The sequence below is a fragment of the Penicillium brevicompactum genome, assembly GCF_028827555.1.
Source record: "Penicillium brevicompactum strain IBT 35665 chromosome Unknown utg000007l_segment0_segment0, whole genome shotgun sequence".
Classification (NCBI taxonomy): domain Eukaryota; kingdom Fungi; phylum Ascomycota; class Eurotiomycetes; order Eurotiales; family Aspergillaceae; genus Penicillium; species Penicillium brevicompactum.
The window spans coordinates 238,918-262,197 of record NW_026623210.1 but is presented as its reverse complement, the minus strand read 5'-3'; the positions used below and the strand labels follow the sequence as shown (position 1 = coordinate 262,197).

At 50.3% G+C, this 23,280-nt stretch overlaps 7 protein-coding genes across 7 annotated transcripts; 5 read left to right on the top strand and 2 right to left on the bottom strand.

Annotated features, from left to right (window-relative positions):
• Positions 1-746: 746 nt before the first annotated feature.
• On the top strand, positions 747-2,354 carry N7506_010843 (MFS transporter; the record flags this gene model as incomplete). Its single annotated transcript, XM_056960136.1, has 2 exons — positions 747-797; positions 849-2,354. 2 exons carry the CDS (start codon positions 747-749, stop codon positions 2,352-2,354), a joined length of 1,557 nt encoding a protein of 518 aa, XP_056806291.1.
• Positions 2,355-2,502: 148 nt separating this feature from the next.
• On the bottom strand, positions 2,503-3,370 carry N7506_010842 (class I SAM-dependent methyltransferase; the record flags this gene model as incomplete). Its single annotated transcript, XM_056960135.1, has 2 exons — positions 2,503-3,171; positions 3,224-3,370. The coding sequence occupies 2 exons, from the start codon at positions 3,368-3,370 to the stop codon at positions 2,503-2,505; spliced, it is 816 nt and encodes a 271-aa protein (XP_056806290.1).
• Positions 3,371-5,190: 1,820 nt separating this feature from the next.
• N7506_010841 (arrestin (or S-antigen), N-terminal domain protein) lies at positions 5,191-6,411 on the top strand (the record flags this gene model as incomplete). Its single annotated transcript, XM_056960134.1, has 1 exon — positions 5,191-6,411. One exon carries the CDS (start codon positions 5,191-5,193, stop codon positions 6,409-6,411), a length of 1,221 nt encoding a protein of 406 aa, XP_056806289.1.
• An 825-nt stretch (positions 6,412-7,236) lies between these two features.
• N7506_010840 (DDB1/RSE1 family protein) lies at positions 7,237-11,300 on the bottom strand (the record flags this gene model as incomplete). Its single annotated transcript, XM_056960133.1, has 4 exons — positions 7,237-7,263; positions 7,322-8,606; positions 8,794-10,867; positions 11,057-11,300. The coding sequence occupies 4 exons, from the start codon at positions 11,298-11,300 to the stop codon at positions 7,237-7,239; spliced, it is 3,630 nt and encodes a 1,209-aa protein (XP_056806288.1).
• A 487-nt stretch (positions 11,301-11,787) lies between these two features.
• On the top strand, positions 11,788-13,294 carry N7506_010839 (ubiquitin domain-containing protein DSK2; the record flags this gene model as incomplete). The annotated part of the gene is made up of 2 exons (XM_056960132.1): positions 11,788-12,252; positions 12,341-13,294. 2 exons carry the CDS (start codon positions 11,788-11,790, stop codon positions 13,292-13,294), a joined length of 1,419 nt encoding a protein of 472 aa, XP_056806287.1.
• Positions 13,295-14,950: 1,656 nt separating this feature from the next.
• Positions 14,951-17,262, top strand: N7506_010838 (transmembrane 9 family protein; the record flags this gene model as incomplete). Its single annotated transcript, XM_056960131.1, has 5 exons — positions 14,951-15,008; positions 15,069-16,417; positions 16,468-16,920; positions 16,970-17,190; positions 17,244-17,262. 5 exons carry the CDS (start codon positions 14,951-14,953, stop codon positions 17,260-17,262), a joined length of 2,100 nt encoding a protein of 699 aa, XP_056806286.1.
• A 1,531-nt stretch (positions 17,263-18,793) lies between these two features.
• Positions 18,794-21,692, top strand: N7506_010837 (uncharacterized protein; the record flags this gene model as incomplete). Its single annotated transcript, XM_056960130.1, has 3 exons — positions 18,794-20,156; positions 20,219-20,541; positions 20,637-21,692. 3 exons carry the CDS (start codon positions 18,794-18,796, stop codon positions 21,690-21,692), a joined length of 2,742 nt encoding a protein of 913 aa, XP_056806285.1.
• Positions 21,693-23,280: the final 1,588 nt, after the last annotated feature.

The window sequence follows — 23,280 nt, the reverse complement described above, 5'->3', positions numbered from 1 at the left end:
TGCATGATCTTTGAACGGGTGACCCCCCGAATGCCCAGCTGGAAATTAGCTTACATGCTTTTCATCAAGTTGAATCCTTTATGAGTCTAGGTACATCTGGCTTTGGGGCAGCGGCGGCGGCAGCAACAATTGAAACTCTCTATCGGCCCTCTCCCCCGCTCTTTCCGGCTCCTTTCATGTGCTGTGAGCCTTGAAAGCTTTAAGCAACCGTGTAAGAGCCTAGTCCGGATCGGATGCGACCACCCGGGTTTTTTAATGGTTCGGTGCCGGGCCTGTCTGTTCCGACGTACGATTTTTACTCAATTAGTGTATTCAATAGGCTCGATCATGCACGTCCCAATGATAACGTAGTATAGGGGAGTTCTCCGAGGTAACGACGGGTTTGTGGGACGGCCCCCCCGCGATTTCTCACAGGCGAAAGCGGGTCTCGACTAGCCCCCGAGAGCCAAGCCAAATTTATAACAGAAACCTCATCCTCAACTGCAGAACATCGCGCCTTGTGGTTGACAAGTGGGTCATCGCGGATGATTTCCGGCCTCGCCAGATGGAAGGTCGTGATGTGGTTTTCTCTTTAGGAGCCGTCAGTCCCACAAATGAAAGTAGTCAATATTGTCTGGGGCTGTCATTTCTGGACTTTGGGCTTTCGCAAGTGTTGACGACTTTTTTGTTTCCTCGTTCCATTCCCTTTTTTCTTCCTCTTTCCTTTACTTCGCTAAATTGGCCAATAGCCTCAGATCTCAAGCGGCATGAGCTCAAAAGTGGCTGTCATACGAGATGAAGACCTTCGACAAGAAGAGGTATCTACCTGTCCTGAAATCGATGGCTTTCAATTTTGCTGATATCCGCAGATCAAAAGCGGCAATGAGAACCCCGAATATCCGACCAGGATTGGCGATATCGAAAGGTCAAGCCCACCAACAAACGTCTCAATCAAGCACTTGATGGACCTGAGCAACGGCATCGTGGGTTGGGAATCTCAGAGTGACCCTCAGAATCCTCTAAACTTCACACCTAGGCGGAAGTGGTTAATCACAGGCCTACTTTCGGCAATTGGGTTCATGACCCCTTTCGCATCCTCCATCATCGCGCCAGCGATATCTTTAATCGAGGCCGAATTCCACGTCACCAATATAACCAAAGGCGCCATACCCGTGAGCATTTTCCTTTTGGGATATGCAGTCGGACCTCTGTTTCTTTCGCCTTTCTCTGAGATATATGGTCGTCATGTCGTCATGATAACTGCTAGCTCTGTGTTTTGCGCCTGGCTGATTGGTTGCGCTCTTGCACCGTCGCTAGAGACACTTATTATTTTTCGATTTTTCTCGGGCATTGGTGGATCGGCATCGCAGACAGTCGCGGGAGCTATGGTCGCGGATATGTTCCCCGTTGACCAGCGAGGTAGAGCGATGGCTGTTTGGATGCTTGGGCCGATAATGGGACCTTCGGTTGCGCCAGTGGTGGGAGGTTTCGTTTCGGAGAAGATTGGCTGGCGATGGGTGAATTGGATTACTTTGATCCCTGCAACTCTGGTCGTTGTCGCTATGGCTGTATTTAGTTGCGAGACGAATCATCAGGTTCTGATCCAAGCCAAAACGGCTGCACTGCGGAGAGAGCTTGGTCGTCCTGAGCTGCTGAGCTGCTATACCGACGATGCTTCTACTCTCTCCAAGAAGGAGATTCTCTTGAGAGGCCTAGTCAGGCCTTTCCGACTGCTCTTTGGCTCCGCGATTGTCTTCGGCGTCTCTCTTTATATCGCGTTCGCATATGGGTGTCTCTACCTGTTCTTCAATACCATCCCCATCGTCTTCGAGGACGGCTACGGCTGGTCGACGGGCATCACTGGTATCGTCTACCTTGCACTCTTGGTCGGATACATCATCGGCGTCACGATATTCTTCACATGCTCCGACAGATCAGTCATTCATAAGACAAAGCTGAATGCCGGAGTACACGAGGCTGAGATGCGGCTGCCCGTTTGTATCTACTGCGCTCCATTTTTGCCAATCGCCTTCTTCCTGTACGGCTGGAGCAGCGAGAAGGGCGTTTTCTGGATCGTGCCAGTGATCGGACTGGTTTTCTTCGGTATTGGCTTCGAGTGTATCTGGCTGACCACGCAAGCTTATATCGTCGACGCGTACTCGCAATATGCTGCCAGCGCACTCGCGGCATTCTCGGTCATGCGCAGCGTTGTAGCTGCTTTTCTTCCTTTGGCTGGGCCGCAGATGTATCATGAGATGGGAATCGGTTGGGGCAATTCTCTGTTGGGCTTCATCGCTCTTGCTCTGGTCCCCGTTCCCGTGCTGATCTATAGAATGGGTGGAAAGATTCGGAAGAATGAGCATTGGAATCTTTGAAATATTCTCATACCTGGTTTGTATGGTGAAAGAAGCACCGATGAGGTTTTGCATTTTCGCACAGGCTTGCGGTAAAAAGGTGCTATCCTTTAGCATAAATCAGATTCAAATACATGAGTTAGAATGTACATGTCGTTGGACTCACAATTTAGACTTTGTAGACCGCAAAGGATATCCCTGCCTTTGGTCCAGGGACATCGTTCAACCCCCTCCTTTCCGACACCACCCCGGTAACCTTCCATCGCGTCCCTGTCTTGTCTCCAACGACATCCCATAACATCTGCCAAGTTCTCAAGTTATGACGATACCACCCCCGCCCCTGCCTCAGATGCTCAACGGGATCTAACGGCTCAAGATCTGCAATTTGCCTCCCAACGATCAAGGCATTCGCCTGCGGCTTGAGAAGCTCAACGAAACGCACTCCGATCTCAACCTGATCGTCCCATCCAAACAAGTGGAACAAGGCCGCAGCATGAATGATATCAACCGTACCAGCGATCCCAGCAAGGGACGGATCGGCATTCACCAAGTCACCTGCGATGAAACGCGCTTCGAACCCCTTGTCTTGGAACAATTCGTACCCCAGATCAAGAAATTCCTGTCGGAGGTCCACTCCAATCAAGTTGGTTGCTGGGGCGCCGTCGGTAACCATTTGTCGAAGCACATAGCCGAATGCGCACCCCGCGTCGAGAAGGATGTCGCCTGACTTGACGCGCTCGATGATGGTGGGATACTCTGGTAGTGATGTAATCACGCAGTCGAGTAATAGCCAGCGGCCGATGCAGCCGTATGGAAAGACATTCCAGGCTTTTTGACGCTGTCAAACTGGTTAGTGGTGGGATGATATGATGGTTAGGAGAGGAGCTTACTATATCTTTGAGATGGGTCTCGATTTGACTTGAAGAGATCTTGCTGTATGTTTCAAGTAGAGTCCATGTCTGGGCTTTATCAGCTGGGAGTTCTTCGTTGTAGTCGAAGCTTTTGTCAGGACTGGTGAAATCCCGATTGGTAGACATACTGACGAAAGAGTTGGACAATGGATGCAAGGGCTCTTCGATGTGTCAAGGGTGGAGACCACAGATCAGATGGATTTCGGAAGGTCTCGAGATCAATGATGCTCTTTGTAACCTCGGGATACTTGTACGAGATTATAGAAATGCAAGGTATGGTATTGCTCTTTTATACAGCAAAGGTAGGTCAATTAACTTCAGCTATTAAGCGACTGACTCATATTCAACCGCGAAGGATTCGACGTTAGCGAAACCGTTGAATACGATAACGTGCATGTAGGTACGTTGAACCAAACTATTAGAATGATGCATATATCATTTGATCATCTTTGCATATGAAGTATATGAAGCATAAAAATAAGAAAGTTGACGTGGCTACGTCATAGGTAACGTGACGTCGGTAGACCGATTTTGAGTGCAGAAGCCGATTCTTTAGACCGAATCCAATGGCGCCATCAAATCACACCGATCTCTCCGATCACGCCGAGAAAGATGAAAGGGAAAAAATTGAGAGAAAAAAAAAGAAGCGCGACTTCGGCCCATCTCGACTCGGTTATGGTCGGAAAATTCTGGGTCTCCCGAAACTAGGCCCTTTCGTCATGTTTCCCGAGGGAAACTCGAGAAACAGTATGGCTTCGTGGATTCGTGATTTTATGGCTACAAATCTGGTGAAGCTGGAAAGAGTCACAAACGGCGAAGGGACACGAGATATGGCTTTGAAATCAACCCCAGTCTCTCCGCTGAGAGTTTCTCCGCAGCAAGGCATGATTGGCCACTTCGCGATCATCAAGCTCGAGAATGTGAACGGACCATTAAGTGGAGACTCAAAGGGCGTGCATGTCGCAGTAAGGCGTCTTCTCCACTTTTTCTCTGTCTTTTGACCCACGCTTGAGCTTCGACTCTCCAGCTCTCAAAAAGTAGATATATCAGTTATCCATGGGTGTTATAGAGAGAAATTGAGTGATCGCTTGTTCGTACACTCGTACACGTAATCGCCTCACAAAAGTCAGGTGCACGGAACGAGTCTCGGCATGTACGTCGTCGACTCGAAGGAATGTCAATCCAAGGGCGTGAACAGGGACGGCTCCTCATTGCCGGTCCACCAATCAGGCGTATTGTTTCCTTACGTGGATGTCCTTCAGGCTCGGCTTTCCTTACACTGTCCGATTCTCTTTTTTAGACTACACGTGGATTATCGTCATCGTAAATGGCTTGGACTTGTGACTCACGTCAATTAAATCAGTAAAATCAGTTGTATCAATTTGTAAGAACCTTGGTGTATGTTAAGATCCTCCTATATAACAACCGCCCCTCCGTCCCCAGTGCGGTTGTCCACGGCTCCACTACTATTTTTTTCCCCTCGGAGTATTGTTTTCTTTTTAAAGTACATTTTCAAATTCCCTTTGATATTCACATTCTTGCTATTTTTCGTCGGTGTCGGCTGTCCCTTCCATAGGACTCAAAGCCTCAATTTCTCCCATCTATAACTTTTTCTGCAAAGATGTCGGCAGCAACTTCGATCCTCAGCTCTGGCTCCGAGAAGTTGGATGCATGGACTCGACGATCGCAACCAAAGGTCGAAATCGATCTGACGGGTCAAAAGCCGAGCCGGGTCAATGCCTATACGACGGGGAGAGCATCGAAGGCATTGTGACCATAACCGCGGAGCATGATACGCGATTCGAAGAAGTTGAAATTGTTCTTGAAGGTATCAATCCGGTGCTCCACCTCTCAAGCTTGAGAATTCTTGGCTGACTCGATAAACAGGGAGATCTCGAACTACGGTTGAACGAGCATCATGCCCTGGTCGCACGGGGTCACAGCAGATGTTCCTCAAGTTGCGCCAGCCAATTGAGGATATCGAATACCCAACCCCTCGCATGCTAGAAGGTGGTCGTTCGTACCAATTCCCTTTCACCTTTGTCGTGCCAGACCGTCTGTTGCCCCAGGTCTGCTCCCACAACAAAAACAACACCCATGTGGGACGTTCTCATACTATGCTACCGCCAACCCTGGGTGATCCTATGCTGGCGAGCGATGGCAAAACCCTCATCGATGACATGGCCCCCGACATGTCTCAAGTAGCCTATATTGTGCGGGCATCGCTTCACCAGAAACGACACGATGGCCAAGCAGCCAAGTCCATTGCCGGTGTCGCCAAGAAGGTTCGCATCATCCCAGTCGTGGAAGAAGAGCCTCCTGTCGATTTCTCTGGGACATCTTCACTATGCATGCGAAAGGAGAAGAGCGTCAAGCGTGGAACCCTGCGAGGCACTCTGGGTCGTCTCGTTGCTGCGACATCCCAACCCAAGCCCATCCAATTGCTTCCTCCAAGCTGCGAACCATCCGACACTGTGAGCACCGTCACCACCGTGAACCTGCGATTCGAACCCGTTGGGAAAGAGACACCGCCGCCACTCGGAACAATGACCAGCAAGCTTCGCGCAAGTACTTTCTACAGCGCCTCGCCGTGGGAAGACTTCCCCTCCGGGACGGGTGTTCCTTTCTCGCAAGTCGGCCGCGGTCTATACACCGAGGCTGTTCACCTGTCAACAATGTGCGTCGCCTCAGCGCAATGGACAAAACATACCTCCGATGCTCGCCGCGACTCTACCACCTCATCCTCATCTGACTCCTCATCAACGGGTCCCTCGTCCACTTTCACGGGTGATACATACTATACCGCATCGGTCGTCATTCCCATCACGCTTCCAAAGCAAAAGACCTTCATCCCGACCTTCCATTCCTGCCTCATCTCCCGCACCTACTCCCTCGAGCTCTCTTTGAGCTACCACACACCCGCCGCGAACATCATGACACCGACCATATCCCTCCGTGTGCCTGTTCAGTTCACCAGTCAGAACTACACCGAGTCCATCAAGTCTTCCCTTGGTCTCCTCGTCACTCAAGAGGAGGTCGATGAATTCTTCAACCCTCGCAACGTGACCTCCCCAACCGACTTCTCCGGTCGTGATGTGAGCGATGTGGTCATCGACCTCGCTCCTCCTGGCTACTCGGAGACAATAGGTGTGATGGCAGCACGGTAGACTCGAAACACCCAACTCTCTTTCTTGCTTGCCAACAAGATCTTTGATACCTCTGGCAACCTCAAAAAGTCCCTCCTTTCTCTGCATAATTCTGTGGTTTTTTCTTTTTTCATTTCTTCTATTCGTTCGGATTATACCCACCTTCTGTTTATTTATTGTCAAAGCATGTTGTCTTGCCGTTCTGGCCTTCTTTTGTATGCATTTTGGCTTCATCACACTCAATAGTTTAATATTCATATGTTCACGAGATCAATGTTAATTTTAACGGCGGATTGCTCTACTTGAATTGAGGCTGTAAACCTTTCGATCAGTTGTAGCCTACTAAGGGGCACGGAGTACTCCGTAGACGTTTCCAGTTCGGCTCATCAAGTTCCGAAAACTATAGATTCAAAATACAGAAAGATGGAAGATTTTAATTTGAAAAATAAATTTGTGATTCTGCAGAAATTACAATGATATGACAAGGATGTCCCGACTGATAAATTACGACGCAGACCCGTGGTGCATTGCGGATCAAATCGTACTCAAAAAGCGTCGACGCGTTTTCACGCTTCTTCTTGTCTCAAACAAACCGGCACTTAAAAAGTGACCAGATGCATCCAGCTCAAGATCAGCCGAGAGGAGCGGCAAACCGAGCGAGGAAAGAGACGACCAAAAGTCTAAATGGCCCCTGTGTGGGGTTGCAGGTTCTACGAAAGCCGTGCAGGCGGGAAAAGGGAATGGTTGCATGTGGTTTTGAAGCCACCAAGTCATCATCCATTATGTGAAAAAGGTATCTCGAGCCCGATAACACAGGGCAAAAAAACGCCGGGGCTAAAACCGCAATCAATAGGCCACGCGTGTTCGCATATCCTAAGTAAATCGTTAGTTGAATTTTCAATGGAAAGGTGAACTCAAGGTTCGGACTTACCGAGATCTTACGCTCGATCTCGCGAACTGAGCGATCAAGCTCCGCTGCAATCATCATCTTCGTATCATTAGGCAACAGGAGGTACATCTCGCAGAGATCTCCATCGATGACACCCTTCACAGGCGCATAGTAACCACGGTACATCAAGTGGTCACGACCAGCGAGTGGAGGTTGTGTGGTAGCCATTTGGGTCTCCAGAAGCTGGAAGAAGTCGACGTCCTCACGGCCGGCGAATGGAGCAAACATTCCAATGGTGCCGTGGAGTCCGGTCCAGACCACGACATCACGTCCTCCAGCAACCAACTGAGTCTTGTGGATGCTGGTTGGAATGTCCTGGGCGTAGTAGTGAATCATCAACTCAAGACGGTGAGGGGTTCCATGGAGGTAACCCTTTTCATGTCGGAGGTGAGCACCAGAGCCATCCTCGTCAGCCTCGTGGGAAGCCTTTTGAGGGCAGCGCAGCAACCAAAGGTTACCAAACTTGTCACCTCCTGCAGTAGTCTCGTAGTCAACCATGGTTGTTGCCGAAGTCCAGCGAGCAATGGAGTCATCGGCGAAGGGGATCAGGACATTGTCTTGAGGCTTGTAAACGACGTACGTGACACTGTCGCGAACATCGCTGACGACAATACGACTTCCCTGAGTTTGGAGGCCGACAATTGTCTTGCCCACCACATCACTCTGGCATTTGCGGAGCAGCTGTTTGATTCCAACTCCATAAATGCGGAGCTGTGTGCCGACACCTGCCATAAGATGGCCCTGGAAGCCGATGAGAGCAAGGGGTGGTTCCTCGACAGCGGTCTTGTGGATGAATTCCAAGCTCTGGCCGTCTTCCTGGAAGCGGTAGAGATGGATAAAGCCTCCCGAGGATGAGGGAGGGCTGACGACCATATCCTTGGCGGTTCCAACGGCGAGGAAGGCTTCATCACGTTGGTCACCAAAGCTCACGACAGCGAGACTGACTGCTGCCTCATTATCCTCCAAGTCAAGGGTGTATACAACAGACTTGGTGGTAATTGGGTCAACAATTTGAACGCATGAAGCCCAATGACCGGTTCCGCGGGGGTATCCGAATTCGGACGGCGGAAGCTCTGCGATCTGACCGTCACGGGCTTGGGAGTCCTCGATGAGTCTCTGGCGGGTGGCAGAGGAGAGGACGTTGTTGTCGGATTCGATGACATAGAAGAGCGGGTAATCCGGGTGCTGGACGAATCGTCGCGGTGTGTGAGCAAGGGGAATGGACTCTTGAAGCATATTGTTGTCAAGCTTCTCAACAGCGAAGATCCTAGTTCAAGTCAGTACCATGGTCAAGAATGCGTCGGACTCAGTAGTGTAACAAGATGTGAAGTTGATCTCAGCAGGAACAATTGGAAAAATAAAAGGTTTGATCCACATAGTAGTTCGGATTGTTTTTTCTCATCATATGATCAAGGGAGTGGGATGGGGGAATAGGAGAGATGGGATCAACATACTGTAAGTTTCGGCCTTGGATACCAATCATTCCCTCCTCGCATTGCTCACTGGAGAAGTTCCATCCCCATTCAAGTCCAGGGTAGTCCAGAGGGGTCAGCATGAAGCTCTTGGTTTGGATATCAGAGTATCCGAGCCATGAACGAGTGCTCAGTGCAAGCACGGCAGTTTGACCCTTAACGGACACTTGGGACAGCTTGACAGGTTTGGCGCCAATGAATCGAGTTCGGGTATCTGAAAGCTCGCCAGTCACCTCGTCCAAGACAGTACGGAGGTAAACGCCAGAGTAAAGACCAATGTGGAGATAGAGGGTCGTGCCTCCGGAGCTGGAGTCGGCCATAGCCATGATTTGAAGGGCAGATGGTGCGGATGTCAGGGCCTGAACGGACTTGTTCTCAAGAGTCGAGTCGGGATCCAGGCTCAGGATGCGAACAGTCGAATCGTCACAGCCAACAGCCAAGAACGAGCTGCGGACACGGCCCTCTGGGACCTCTCCAAGACTGAGAGAAGTGACAGTGCCGGACATTTGTCGACGCTCGTCATATTCTGCGAGAGTTCCATCGGCGTCCAATTCAAAGTAAACAATCTCACCAGAGCTGAGTGCCACGGCGACTTGGCGCTCGTTAGTGGCAGCCGCAACAATGGATCGGTGTTGAGGAGCAGGCCATTCGTTGATTCGTCGATCGGCAAGGATATGGCGGATACCACGGGGATGAACCTGGAGCATCGAGTCCTCTCCAAGTTGTTGCACGGCGAGAGTAGGAGCAGAGGAAAGGAAGCCGGTATCCGAAACTTCTTCGACAATCTCTCCGATACTCAGGACAAGAGTGCCGTTGGCAAAAGAAAGAATGATGTATGTGTGGTACTCATCCGAGCGTGTCAGCTTCGTGGTCCACACGGCTGATGGTACGTGCTGGAGGTCGGAGGCCACGATCTCCGACACCTCGAGCCCATGCTTGAGTGTGCGGAAGGAGCTGCGAGCTCCAGAACCACAGATTGTGTAGATCTGAGGAGCGTCATCTTGGGTGAGATTCGAGATCTTGCTGTCAATCAAAGGTGTCAACGAGTTGCTGCTCTCCATGAGATTGACGTTCTCTGCGCCTCTGGGCTGGAAGTAGACCGGCGCACAAGGTACGCTAGGGTCGGCCGAAAAAGAGTCACTGGAAAACTCGATCTCTTCATCGTCGTCACCAAGCTTTTCGAACTGGTAGAAGTTGTGGTTGCCAGCTTCACTGGCGACATAGAGGAAACCACTCTTGAGAATGAGGAGGTGAGTGGCAACAGGGACAGTATCGAAGTACTTGATTTTCAGAGCCCTGGCCTCTCCGGTAGGTTGTCCGTTGTCATCCTCAACCATTTCGAGGGTCAACTTGAACAAGTCGCCATCCTCAGTCTGAAGAAGGAAGAAGAAGGCTCCTCGCATCTTGTGCATGACTCCGGAGATGATTGAGCGCTTTCTTTCGGGATTCTCCGTCGGTCCGCTGCGACGGGGGATCGGAACACGGAACGCCTCTTGGTTGGAGTGTCGGTAGGTGACGTTGTCTTGCGCGCACACCAGCACGCCGCTAGGACCGTCGGCACCACCAGGCACCTGGAAAAGCATGGAGGCCGTGCGATCGACGGGGTCAGACCACTTGCGGACAACGTGGTTCAGGCCAAGATCAAGTTCGTAATACACCAAGACCTTCTCGAGTTCTTCGTAGGCTTGGCCGGTAGGATCTTGGTCGGCTTCTGAGTAATCCACCTCTAGGGCAGCGAAAACAGGATTTTCGTAGCCAACATCCAGAGCCATCATAGCGAAGACCAAGGTCTGCGCTTTGTGAGCTTCGAGGGGTGAAGAGATGGTGAGCTCTGCCTGCGAGTTGCGGTTGAGAACATAGACCAGTTTGTTCTTCTCCACGGACGCAATCAGACAGGCACGTCCTTTCGGATCAACTGCAAGATACTGTCCGGGAACGACACGGCGCACTCCAGTCTTTCCAAATGTTTCCAAATGGATGCGAGTGAACCGGTTCTGCGCAGGGGTGTACTCGACGATGGCGATGCGGCCAGAGTCAGAACCGATGACAACATAATCTATAATGATCACTCAGCACAGCCCGCAAATAGAGACTCGCGAATATCAACATCGCTGTCCAGGGCAGGTTTCCACCCTTGTTCAAGGGATCGATTCGGTGGAGGACCGTGCTGCCCGGGAAGCTTGAAGAATCACTAAGTTGAACTCCGAGGGAGTGGAAAGGGGTTTGAAAATTAAAAAGAACATACCTTTGCTACTACCAGCCAATCGGAAGGACGCCAGCGAACGAATGATGCCAAAGGCATTGGTGGAGAAGATTGGGGTGATTTTCCCCTGTGCAGAGTCCGGCCGGTGAATAGTCAAAGTCGACCCGGACGCGGTGATGATTTGCTGCTCTTTTGTTCCAGTGAATTGACCCAAGATGGCTTGAGTAATTGCAGTTGGCTGCTGGACAGTAAGAGAGTACATGAACATGTGGGAAGTGGTAGCCATGGTGGGCAACTAGCTGTCCGGTTTCCCGGCACTGAGAGAGTGAAAAGGTTTGCACATGCGATTGCGATGTTGGGAAATTGAATATCACATCAGTCCCATTGCTGCAAGGTGGAGTGAGGAAAGTGAAACACCTCTTCAATTCCACTTGCCACGGGGAAAGATAAAGTCGCGTAGTGCAAGAGGTGAAGAGCAGGCGAGCTGCCACACGAGGAAGAAAATACTCGCTAGCGTGATCACGTGGCTGGGAGCTTCGACCGCCTTCTGTGACCGACCATGAACTGCCGGCCCGTTGGATGATAACGCTCTAGTACTCCGTGGTGTTCGTTACGCTTCTTGCCTCGTCATCTCCTTTGAAACACCATCTCCATTGGATATCAGACTACATTATTACAGATCTGTGTTGTCCTCGTCAACCCACTAGGCGATAATCTTCTCTTTACCTCGCATCGCCCGATCACCCCACTCGTGCATACTGCATACTCCAACCATGGCCGACGAAACAGCTGCTGCAGAGGCTCCGATCACGTTCACGGTCAAATCATCCACAGATGCCAAATTTACCTTGACCCTCCCTCTCACTACTCTGGTCTCAGATCTCAAGCAGAAGCTTGCCAGCTCTGAATATGCCGATACCCCCGCAGAGCGTCAGCGATTGATCTACTCGGGTAGAGTCCTGAAGGACACCGAGACCCTCGATACCTACAAGATTAAAGATGGCCATACCATTCATTTGGTCAAGAGTGCTGCAAGCAACCAAACGCGCCAGAACACAGCTGCTCAGCCAAGCCCGGCCGGGGCTACCTCGGGAACAACCCCAACTCCAGCAGCAGCCGGTGTGCCGACCAATCTCGCTGCTGGAACTGGCAACAACCCTCTCGCTGGCCTCACTGGTGCTAGATATGCCGGATTTGCTCAGCTCCCTGGTGCTGGACTCTTTGGTCCTGATGGTGGGGTAAGTAAACTCCTGATGGCATCCGCAGTTGATGCAAGATGCAAGCCTCGTCACGGCAGCGTTTACTAATCTTCATTCTTTTTTCCAGATGGGTCCTCCCCCTGATCCCGACTCTATGCTCACCATGCTTGAGAACCCCCAGTTCCAATCCAGCATCAACGAAGCTCTTCAAAACCCCGCCATGATTGATATGATGATTCAGCAGAACCCCATGCTGCGTGATATGGGACCCGGGGTGCGCCAGATGATGGAGAGCCCAGAATTCCGTCGCATGTTGACCGATCCAAGCTCTATCCGCCAGATGATGCAAATGCAACGTGCCATGGGAATGGGTGGCGGACTTGGCGGTGCCGGTGGTGAAAGCGCATTCCCCGCCCCTGGGGTCACTAACACTACTGCTGAGGAAAACCAAGGCACCCAACAACAGAATACACCGACCAACCCATTTGGAATGCCTGCAAATCCATTTGGGGGGGCCGGGGCTAACCCGTTCGGTGCCCTTTTCGGCGGGGCCAACCCATTCGGCGGCCCCGCCCAGCCCACTGGCACCCCTGGTGCAACTCAGCCCGAGACACAAGGAGCCGAATCTACTGATCGCTCTGCTTCTGCTGAGGGGCAGACTCCTCAAGCTCCTGCCAACCCTTTCGCTTCGCTATTCAACCCGGCTGCATTCGGCGCTGCTGGACAAGCGGGTCAGGGTGGCGCCAACCCGTTCAATCCTCAAAACAACCCCTTCCTCCGTGATCCAGCGCTATTATCTCAAATGATGCAGGGTATGGGTGGACAAGGCGGAGAAGGCGGTGCTGCTGGTGCAAACCCTCTAGCGGCTCTACTCGGCGGCGGTGGTGGCTTTGGTGGTCTTGGGGGTGGTTTTGGGGCTCCACAGCCTCCTGACACTCGCCCTCCAGAGGAGCGGTTCGCGGACCAACTTCGCCAATTGAACGATATGGGATTTTATGAGTTCGAGCGCAATATTGAAGCACTGAGACGGTCGGGCGGCAGTGTTCAGGGAGCCGTTGAGTATCTCCTCAGCGGCCCTTGATCTTGAGCAGCCCTTGTTCTTTCTATCACAGCCTTGCGATCACTTTACGTGATGTACTCCATTTTCCTTGTAGGGGCGACATGCTCCCTCAGTATCTACGACGTTTCACTTCCCTTTTCTCTTTAGCATGCTTGCGTTGAACTTTCTAGCTACTCTCCGGATATGCGGTAATGACCCGAGAATATCGATTGCAAACCGATAAAATTTTAAATATGACCCTCTTCTTCGTCTTCTTCGTCTTCTTCCATAGTGCCTTGGCACAGCTAGCTTCCAAAGTCTCTGTGGATGTCCCAAGCTGGGAGCCTGCAATATATCAGTGTTGGGATAACTAACTCAATTAACACTCTGTACTCGCAACACGCCCGGCCGGCCCGGGACTTTCAAGGTAAGCCAAGACCTACTGGAATCAATCTGTACGTAGTTTGTGATCACTATCGAAAGGTTGGAAAGAATGATCCAAGATCTGTTCAGGTGGCTCAAACATGATTCGGAAGACTGGTCAATGTGTTCAAGCCTCGAGTGTCCAGTTTGACTGTAAGTGTCAAGCTTGCGAGTATGGTCACCTTCAGGGGCTCTTTCTAACTATCTTTCTGCCTGTCTTTCTAGCTGTCTTTCTAGCTGTCCTTCCAAGGCTCCAACTAATTGTCGAGTCATCATGATCAATAGTAATATGGTTCGCCGAAACCCCTTCGGTACGGCCGAAAATCTTGGCTAAGCCGTGATCACTGAATTAATTATTGTTTATTGTTGATATCTCTCTCTCTCTCGTCATGTGCATATGCAGCTTGCTTGTTTGCTTGCTATTGCCATGTGATTCCATTCGCTTCCTTGCTGTCTCTTTGCTTGCTCCATACCTTTGCTATCTGTGCTTGCTCTTGGCCTATAGCTCCTCGTGATTTTTGCTTTCCTCTCCATCATTAATTTCTTTGTTAAATAAATGGACCCTTTATCTTCATATATATTGCCATATGACATCTAGTTTCCAGTTTCACTATATATGCGAGACCCCATCTAGCGCGCGAAGTATAAAAAACCTAAAAGAGTCGTAAAGGGACCATCACAAAAGTTTTCGGGTAATTCTCGACCCCTATAATAGATAGCTTTTCTCTGGAAAATCGCTTGAACGAGAACATACCTAGGTAGTCTACAGGATTTCTGGCCCAGCTAATTTGAAACCCAGCGATACCTACGAGTGCGGCCATTGACATTCCTCAAGCTGCCCATGTGGAGCATTAGATAATCGGTGATCTGGCCGAGTCCGGGGGAAGTTGACACAGAGTCCTTCGATCATTCCAAGCTCAAGTTGCTCAAGCCCCTTTCTTAATACTTTGTGTCTTTGTGGCATTAAGTGCCGTTTCATTCGTTTTTGTTTAACGCTTTTTGGACTGAATCCGAAGCTATCTGTTGGCCCTTAACAGTTCGTCACTACGCGCCCGGTCGATCTGTCCACCCCGAACCACTACTTGACAGGGCTCATATCAAGGAAGTCTGAACCAGCACCCCACAAGTTTCTCCGCGCATCACGACCATACGAGCTGAAGCTGCGGACGCACTCCCCCACCGTGTACATGTTTCGATAGTCCCTCCATCCGTCCCGCCGAGGAAGAAACATAGTTGAACGCATTGATCATGGCTTCTGTACCACTGTGTCCCCGAATGTGGACGTTGTGGACATTGCTGCTTGTATCTTGCGTTAGTGCATTCTATATTCCTGGTAAGCCCTTGGCGTATTGTCTGTAGCGTACTGGACACTGACATTGTGCTCTTCCACCAGGATACTCAGTAACTCGGTACAACGACAACGATCCGATCCCATTACTCGTCAACAAGATCTTCTCCGATAATACCCAATTACAATATGCCTACTTTGACCTCCCATTCGTCTGCCCGCCGAGCGGGAAAACACACGGCGGTTCACCATTCGGGTCCGGCCAGAGCATCTCGCTCAACCTTGGAGAGGTGTTGCGCGGCGATCGAATCATGACATCTGATTTTGAGCTCGCCATGGGCAAGGATGTTGAATGTCAGACGCTCTGCACCCGTGAAATCAGTCGCTCGGACGTGAAGTGGGCCCGCCAGCTCGTCAAAGATGGATATGTGATCGAGTGGATTGCGGACAACCTGCCCGGGGCTACGAGCTTCGTCACAGTTGATCGGAGTCGCAAATACTATGCCTCGGGATTTAAGCTTGGATATCGGGATATCTCTCCTGTCAGCAGACAACCACGGTACTTCATCAACAACCACTTCACAATCGTGATCCGCTGGCGGAGCGCACCAGAAGGGGGCAAAGTCATCGTTGGATTTGAGGTTTATCCGAAGAGTATCACCGCAGAGGACCGCAAAGAGGGTGGTTGTCCCAAGTCTGTTCACAAGGATACCGATGGGTTGGGATTGTATCTCCCACCCAACCTTTCTCGGATGCAAGAAAAATACTCTGGACTATCCTACGTCCCAGAAGATGACGAAGATGACGATGGTGCCATGCTGAAGATACCTTATACTTACTCTGTTTACTTCCGTGAAGACACCAAGATTGACTGGGCCAGCCGCTGGGATTTGTACTTCACAAACCAAAGCGAAAGTGTCATCACCCATTGGCTGGCCATTCTCAACTCCTTGACAATTTCAACCGTGTTGGGAGTGACGGTGTTTGTCATCTGGAGTCGTACCGTGCAGGGCGACATCAAGGGCCGTGGCGACGGTGCTATGGATGATCGCAAGGCCAAGGGTCAATCCCGACGAAAGAGCGCCAGATCCGGGGAGAAGAAAGGCGATGGACTTTTGGAAGAGAAAGATGTGGAACGTGATGCGGACTACGCTTCGGACGACGAGGCCCTTGAAGACACTGCTGGCTGGAAGCTTCTGCATGGCGACGTATTCCGCATTCCCGCGTACAGTGGCCTTCTCGCTCCGTTGGTTGGCTCTGGTATGCAGCTTTTGTTCATGGCAACTGGCTTGCTTCTTCTCAGCTGCCTCGGCGTCTTGAACCCTAGCTTCCGCGGTGGGTTTGTGAGCGTCGGCATGGGTCTCTTTGTGTTCGCTGGAGTATTCTCCGGCTACTTTTCGGGCAGACTCTACAAAACATTCGGCGGAACAGCTTGGCGCAAAAACACCTTCATCGTACGTTTTTGCTTTTGTGTTCGACGGAGCTCAACTAACTTACATTCTAGACTGCGTTGCTGTTTCCCGGTCTTGCCTTTTGCCTCATTTTGCTCCTCAACTTGTTCGTCTGGGCGCAAGCATCTAGCACAGCAATCCCATTCAGCACTTTGATCGGCCTGCTTGCTCTTTGGCTGCTTATCCAAGTCCCATTGGTATACCTTGGCAGCTGGGTTGGCTTTGTTCGGGCAACACCTTGGGAACACCCCCTTAAGACGAATGCAATCCCTCGGCAAATTCCGTCCCAGCCTTGGTATCTCCGCGTACCCATCGGTCCTATACTAACAGGTCTCATCCCCTTCGCGGTTCTTTTCATCGAATTACTTTTTGTGTTCAAGAACCTCTGGCAGGACAAGACTGGTTACTACTATGTCTTTGGTTTCCTGAGCGCTGTTTCGATTGTCCTGATAGTGACTGTTGTTGAAGTGACTGTGATCGCCACATACAGCCAGCTTTGCTCCGAGGTAAGATTCCATGCAACTGATATACAGACTTCCATGCTGACCCTAAAAGAATTACCATTGGTGGTGGCAGAGCTTCCTCACCGGCGGCAGCAGCGCATGCTGGATTTTTGCCTACTGCATCTGGTATTACATTTTCAAGCTTAACGTCACTGGATTTGTTTCAAGCTTGCTGTTCTTCAGTTACAGCTTCCTTGCCTGCGCTGTGTATGGCCTTTTGACAGGAACTGTTGGTTTCTTGGCCGCCTACGCCTTCGTTCGGCGGGTATACAGGTAAGATTGCTTGTTTATGAATCTGTATGGCAGATGCTAATATTCTCGGACAGCGCCATCAAGGTGGATTAGGCATGACTTCTCATCTTCCCTTTCCTAATATTTCATTCCATAATACAGAGTTCATGTTTTTTTTAAAAAAATTCTATCATTCATGATTCGACCGTCTCAAACAGCATAGGTGGAGCCATTTACTGCCACAGCGTATATCTCCAATCTACTGGCCCGGCAAAATGTGAGCCTTTGACCTCAGTGTCTGCAAGCCCGCCTCTTCCATCTGCTCCCTATTCTTGCTGATATGTATGAGCCCATAACATTCAACAAAGTATGCCCATCACATCATAGTACAATTCCCTGTATTTGGACCCGTTAGTGGAGTAATACTTGAGCTTAACACGAAGACATTCCGTACTCGTTCGGTGAATTTGTGGTTGACACGATCAATGGCATCCATGGATGTCCACGTCTCATACCGAGCACTTTCAGGGACTATATCTCATTGCAACGTCCCCATTTACATTGGCCTGGCAGTGGACTAAAGCCTTTGAAAGGGGTCCAGGACATCAAGCTCCAATATACGATGCTCAATGATCGAGCCTCAAAGTGTGAGCTTTGGTCATAGATGCCGCGCGAGATGGAGATCCTAGCTTCCTTAGCATCCGTTCAATATTGCCCCAACACATGACTCCAAGCCTCTTCTGATATACTCGGGATAGTTGTGGTAGCCATATAGAAGCCCAATGATAATGCACCCCTATCCAACCAAACATAGTGTGTAGCTCTTGGTTCCAGAGACTCTCAGGCTCACTTGCGGAACACTCATTCTAGATGCCAGAGTCTTGAAGTGCAGGTGTAGCGGCTAGAAGCGTCACCATCAATCATGGATGGTGGATGATTGTAGCCTCTTCTGTAAGATGCTCAGCAGTAGCAGTATTTGATGTCGAGTGAAAATCGTGGGATGTTCTTGGAGTCCAACGAGAGATTAAAGTGCTACTCCTCGCCGCTCTCACTTTGATTAGGGCTTCCCTGTGCCCTCACACCACACGTGCTCGTCATCTTTCGCCTAGTTCTACTTGTCTCTTTTCTCTCCTCCCTCTCTCTCTCTTCCTCTTTCAACCTTCTCCAACCTTCATTCATCCATCGTTTCATCATCCTCAATCTTCATTGTGCTCATCCTAGACTTCATCCTCTGCGATTTGGTTCATCGCAGGCCTCATCGGGCAGTTCATCTGCCCTTGACCTTTATCACCTTGGCATTCGAGAAGTCTCTTCTCAACATGCAGTAATGTCACTCGCGTCATTGGCGGCGTGAATGACTCTTTCATGGTCAATCACATATTGGTACTCATATCTCCCATTCACATTCTTCGCCCATGCTTATCATTCCATTCACAGATTCGTACTTTTGGACTCACAGCCATACGTCGTGAGACGACTCCTCACTTTTTGGAAAAATTGCATCGTTGCCTAGACAAGAATCCCCAAGGACTACCTCAGCCTTTACTCTGTTTTCTTGTTCATCTCTAGCATTTCCTTCTATCTATCCTTCCATCTACACCATCATCTACTCGTCATTTCATTTGCCTCAAACACGACTCGAAACATGGGTCCCCCCAAGACTATCAAGCCTTCCGTCGGGCAGCCTGACAAGCCCTCTGAGAAGACCTCAAGTGACTTCCTCGACAGTAGGGAAGAGCTACCAGTTTCCTCCATGCGCGCCATGATGCTCGAAGAAAAACAGGAAAAAGCTCCACGAGATGCGCCCAAAGCAAGCTCCGTGGACATAATGAAACAGATCCTTGCCAGATCCTCTGGTCAAGGTTTACTCGCGAGCTTTCCCAAGGCCGATGAACAGCGCACTGTCACGTCACCTGCTGGATCTTCCGCCAAAGAGACTCAAAAAGTCGGTAGTGCACCACAGAAGCCTACCTCGGAGCCGAAACCCAAAACATTGGATCTCCAAATCGCGAGCACCACTCCCAAGAATCAGAAAAAACCCATCGCGAGCAGAGGACCACCAAGAAGTGCGGGAACCACATCTCAAATTGATTCGGATGAGAAGCTGAAGCAACAGCGAGCGGCAGCCAAATTGAAAGACCAGAAGAGTCCTTTTGCGAGCAGCTCAGCCTCATCTGCGGCAGCTCCCACCAAGGGAAACTTGAAAGTCACAGCCAAAATACCTGCAACTTCATTGGAGAAAAAGACTGTTTCATCTCAAAAGCAGCCCCACAAGAATACCCTCAAGAATCGGGAGAAACCACTCACAGGTAGCCCGGTCGTGTCCACGGAAGCTCCGAAAATTAAAGGCACTACATCCCAAATCGTCTCGGAGAAATCAAACTCGCCAGACACCTCTCGCATGGTTCGGACACAGCCACAGCCACTCAAGAGAGAAAATGTCTCGTCGATCAAATCTTCTGCCACCACAATGGATGGCACCCCCTCCACTCAGATGGCTGATAAGAGGCCCGCGTCCCCAAAGCAGACTGCCAGTCTCGCTGAGACCAAAGGGTGGAAGCAAGTCTATGCCTTCCAGTACAATTCCGAACTATACGTTTCGATGTGTCAATTCGCTCTACCGGAGAGTTTCGATGAGCCAGATCAGGACTCAAACAAGGTTCCCCAAAATGGGTCTTGCGTCGACTCTTCTTTCCAAGAGCCAAGACAAACAAATCCACACGTGCGAGTCCCAGAGAGGTGGGAACCAGACAGCGACGAGCCTCAGGTTTGGATTCGACGCTCACTCCAACATTCAGTCACCTTGGAATCGTATCAATGGTCCGAGGTCCAATGGGCTCACCTCTGGTGCATGGCCAAACATTGGAAAGCCGAGATTTCTGACATTCTGGGGATTCAAATCGAGCAATTCCAAAGCCGGACCGCGTTAGCACAGAGCAATTATGACATAGTCTACCCCGGCCATCCGGGAGACGTTTGTGAGGAGAGTTGGTGCAAGCCATGTCGACGTATGTTATCTATCATTTTTATTGATTACAGAACTGAGATTGGCTAACTTCAATGTGTTCAGAACTTCTACCGGAACCCGACAGGGCCAAGCGCTCCAAGCAGCGGGACCACCTTCGGAGGCGGCTTCATGCAGATGCAGAAACAGCTATCAAGATGTCTAACAACTGGCATTACAGGACAAAGAAGCCTGGAGAGCTCGGGAGCGAGAAGGAAATAATCTATGACACACAATGGGACCCAGAATGTCAGATTGACACGATCCTTTGGACCCCCGAGAACAGCGCGCGTTTCATCCATGATGAAAACCTCAAGTACTGGGATTCACGTACGGAATTCGGTTGCTGGGGTCACACTGGATACCCAACAGTCATACAAAACTCGCTGGTAAGTGATGGCGATCAATACTCCTTTGCCAGTTGTTTCCTGTTTCTTTTTGGTCCACTGTTGAGTCCAATGGCTAACACAATAATCCTTTTCAGAGATGGGACTGCTGCCACCGGGCGATAGAAGCAGCTGGATGTCATGCTGGCCCAGGACACGAATATCATGACGCGGTGCTCTATGATAAGACATGGCGTCTACATGAAACTCCAAAGCAGAAGCCAGTGGATTACCGCAACGCCGTCGTCATTGACTGCCAGATGGGAAAGAATGACTGGGGCCAGGATGAGCTGATCAAGCTTACTGCCATTGATTACTTTTCTGGGGAGATTTTGATCGACAAGTTGGTATGGCCGAGTGTCCGGCTTGTGCACACCGACAGGTGGTTCACTGGAATCGAATGGGCTGAGCTGCAAAGTGCTCACAGAGACCAAACTGCGATTGAAGGTCGCGACGCTGCTCGAGAGCTGCTGTTTCGCTATGTGGGGGACAAGACAGTTCTCATCCTGTTTGACGGTCGGAGGGACATGCTCGCCTTACGACTTATTCACCACCATATCATTGATGCCAAGCACATTGGCAAAGAAAACCCGAGGGTTGATATCGACACAATGGCGCATTTCTACCTGAGAGGTGACGCTCCACTTCGCAATATCTATCGAAACCCATTGCGGAACAGTCTCCAAGATGCCATAACAACCCGCAATCTGGTCCGCCAAATCTCGCTGAACGAAGGCGTAGCCGAGGTCTACGGTCCTAATTTTGGTCTGATGGATTATGTTGAGCGTCAAGAGGTTGTGCCCGGCAATCTAACCAAGCTCGACAAATGCCACTGGCCAAAGTTCTCCAGTCTTGTGTCCAGCGAACGCCAGATCAGCAGACTGAGGCCTCTTTCGACACAACGAGTCCCTTACTTGAGAAAACACCGCGGCCACAAAGTCGTCCCAAATGTGCCTATCTGGAGGGACAAGAGAGGCAATTTGTTCGATCAAAATGGCGCGTCGATTTCTAAGCCCTCCCCTCAAAAGTTTGAAGAGGATTTGCACTGGGTGTACAACTTTTTCTTTGAAGACACTCTACCAGAAGTTGGTGATTTCCTCACCTTCATGGAACTCAATCGCAAAGACTCAAGCAACAGCTGGCGTTTCCCATAATCCTTTCTCCCTTATGCTCGAATCCTTCAGCGGGTTGATGATAAGAGAGGATTCCATTTCATCCTGGTGGTTAGATTTAACGATGAGCTCTCTTTGAACTCCCTCTCTTTTTCTTGGTGCTCTGAACATCAACGCCGAACCGGATGATACAGATTATGACGATTTTTGGCCATGTGATTCATCTTGCAAATCAAACGGGAGGCAGGGAGGGATTTGCCTTTGAATTTTGAATGGAAAAACGAAAAGACAAAAACAGGGGAGGACTGCACTAATCAATGCCCCGTGGGCTCCATCTTTAATTTTGGAAGCTGTGATGGGGGTCCACGGTCTGCATTTTGCTTTTGCTATGTCAATGGAAAAGTTAGAAAATACAAAAACAGGGGACTTTATTCATTCCAATTCCACTTCGTAGAGCCAAACGTTGTGTCCCATAATGAACTCCTAACCCAGGCCGTCTACGCTTGCCCGAGTGGCTCATCAAGTTCAAGTAAAGCCTCGAAGACGACTTCCAAGGTTACACTTGTATGGGTGTCGGGGTCGACATGCAAGTCGAGATCACATGTTGGCCATGCCTCAGTGGGTATCTGCGAAGTCAGATGTCCTGTTATCTTGACAATGCACATCCTGCTATACTCGGGGGAAAGACCGGCACCACATAGCATATGCATCAAAGGCAGAAGATAAAACACCACGGAATAAACAGAAGTCCATAGACAGCCTCAAAGGCATACTTATCACACTGTACAATCGGATACCACTGATCAAGACTCCAACCCGTATCCAAAGTGGACGACCGCGATTGGAGCAATGGTTCAGCACAGTGACGGTGGATGCGTTTTAGGTTAGCTGCTGTGATACCTCTGAAAATTCCCAGCGCATGCGCGGCGGACAATTGTCGAGTCATTCACGAGATCTACGGAGTACTTGCATGTACTCGTGGCCAGCGCCATGACCTATAGAACAGGAAACGGAGAAAATACACTAATCAAGGCATAAAACACTGCTTACGCCACCCTGCATCAGGCCAAAGCATCCTGTGCAAGGACGTGGCCATTTGGAGGGAACACACAAGTGGGTTCCGACGTGGCCTAAGCTGCGAAACGGCGGTGACCGTCGAAAGTACGTAAACAGTGTAAATCCGGGGATGATCTTAGACCGCTCCTCATGGCGTGCTCCGAAAGGGGGATTGCAAATTGTGGAGCTACTGTGTATATTCCGTACTCCTTCATCGTTTCACTTTGATCTGTATAAGGAGGCAGTGTCATGGGCATACGACAGATGGGCACATTTGGGCGTTAAGGAGACGTGTCGCGGGTCATTCCGCCTGTCGGGTCCTCGCTGGTCGTCTCTTTTCCCTCTCAGTAGTATGAAATCCACTCCTCTGATTGGAGGCGCAGATAAGCAAGTGGAACCTCTGCCCCTAAGCCTCGCCTCTAACCGGGTTGAGCTATCCCAGGGGGAAAACAAACCAAATGGGCGATGCTGATTGGTTGAAGGTCACTGACACGATCCAGTGGAGTTCAAAGTTTTTCACTAGGGCTCGGCTCCGGGATGATCTAGTCCCAAACCGGCTAGATACCACCAGGGT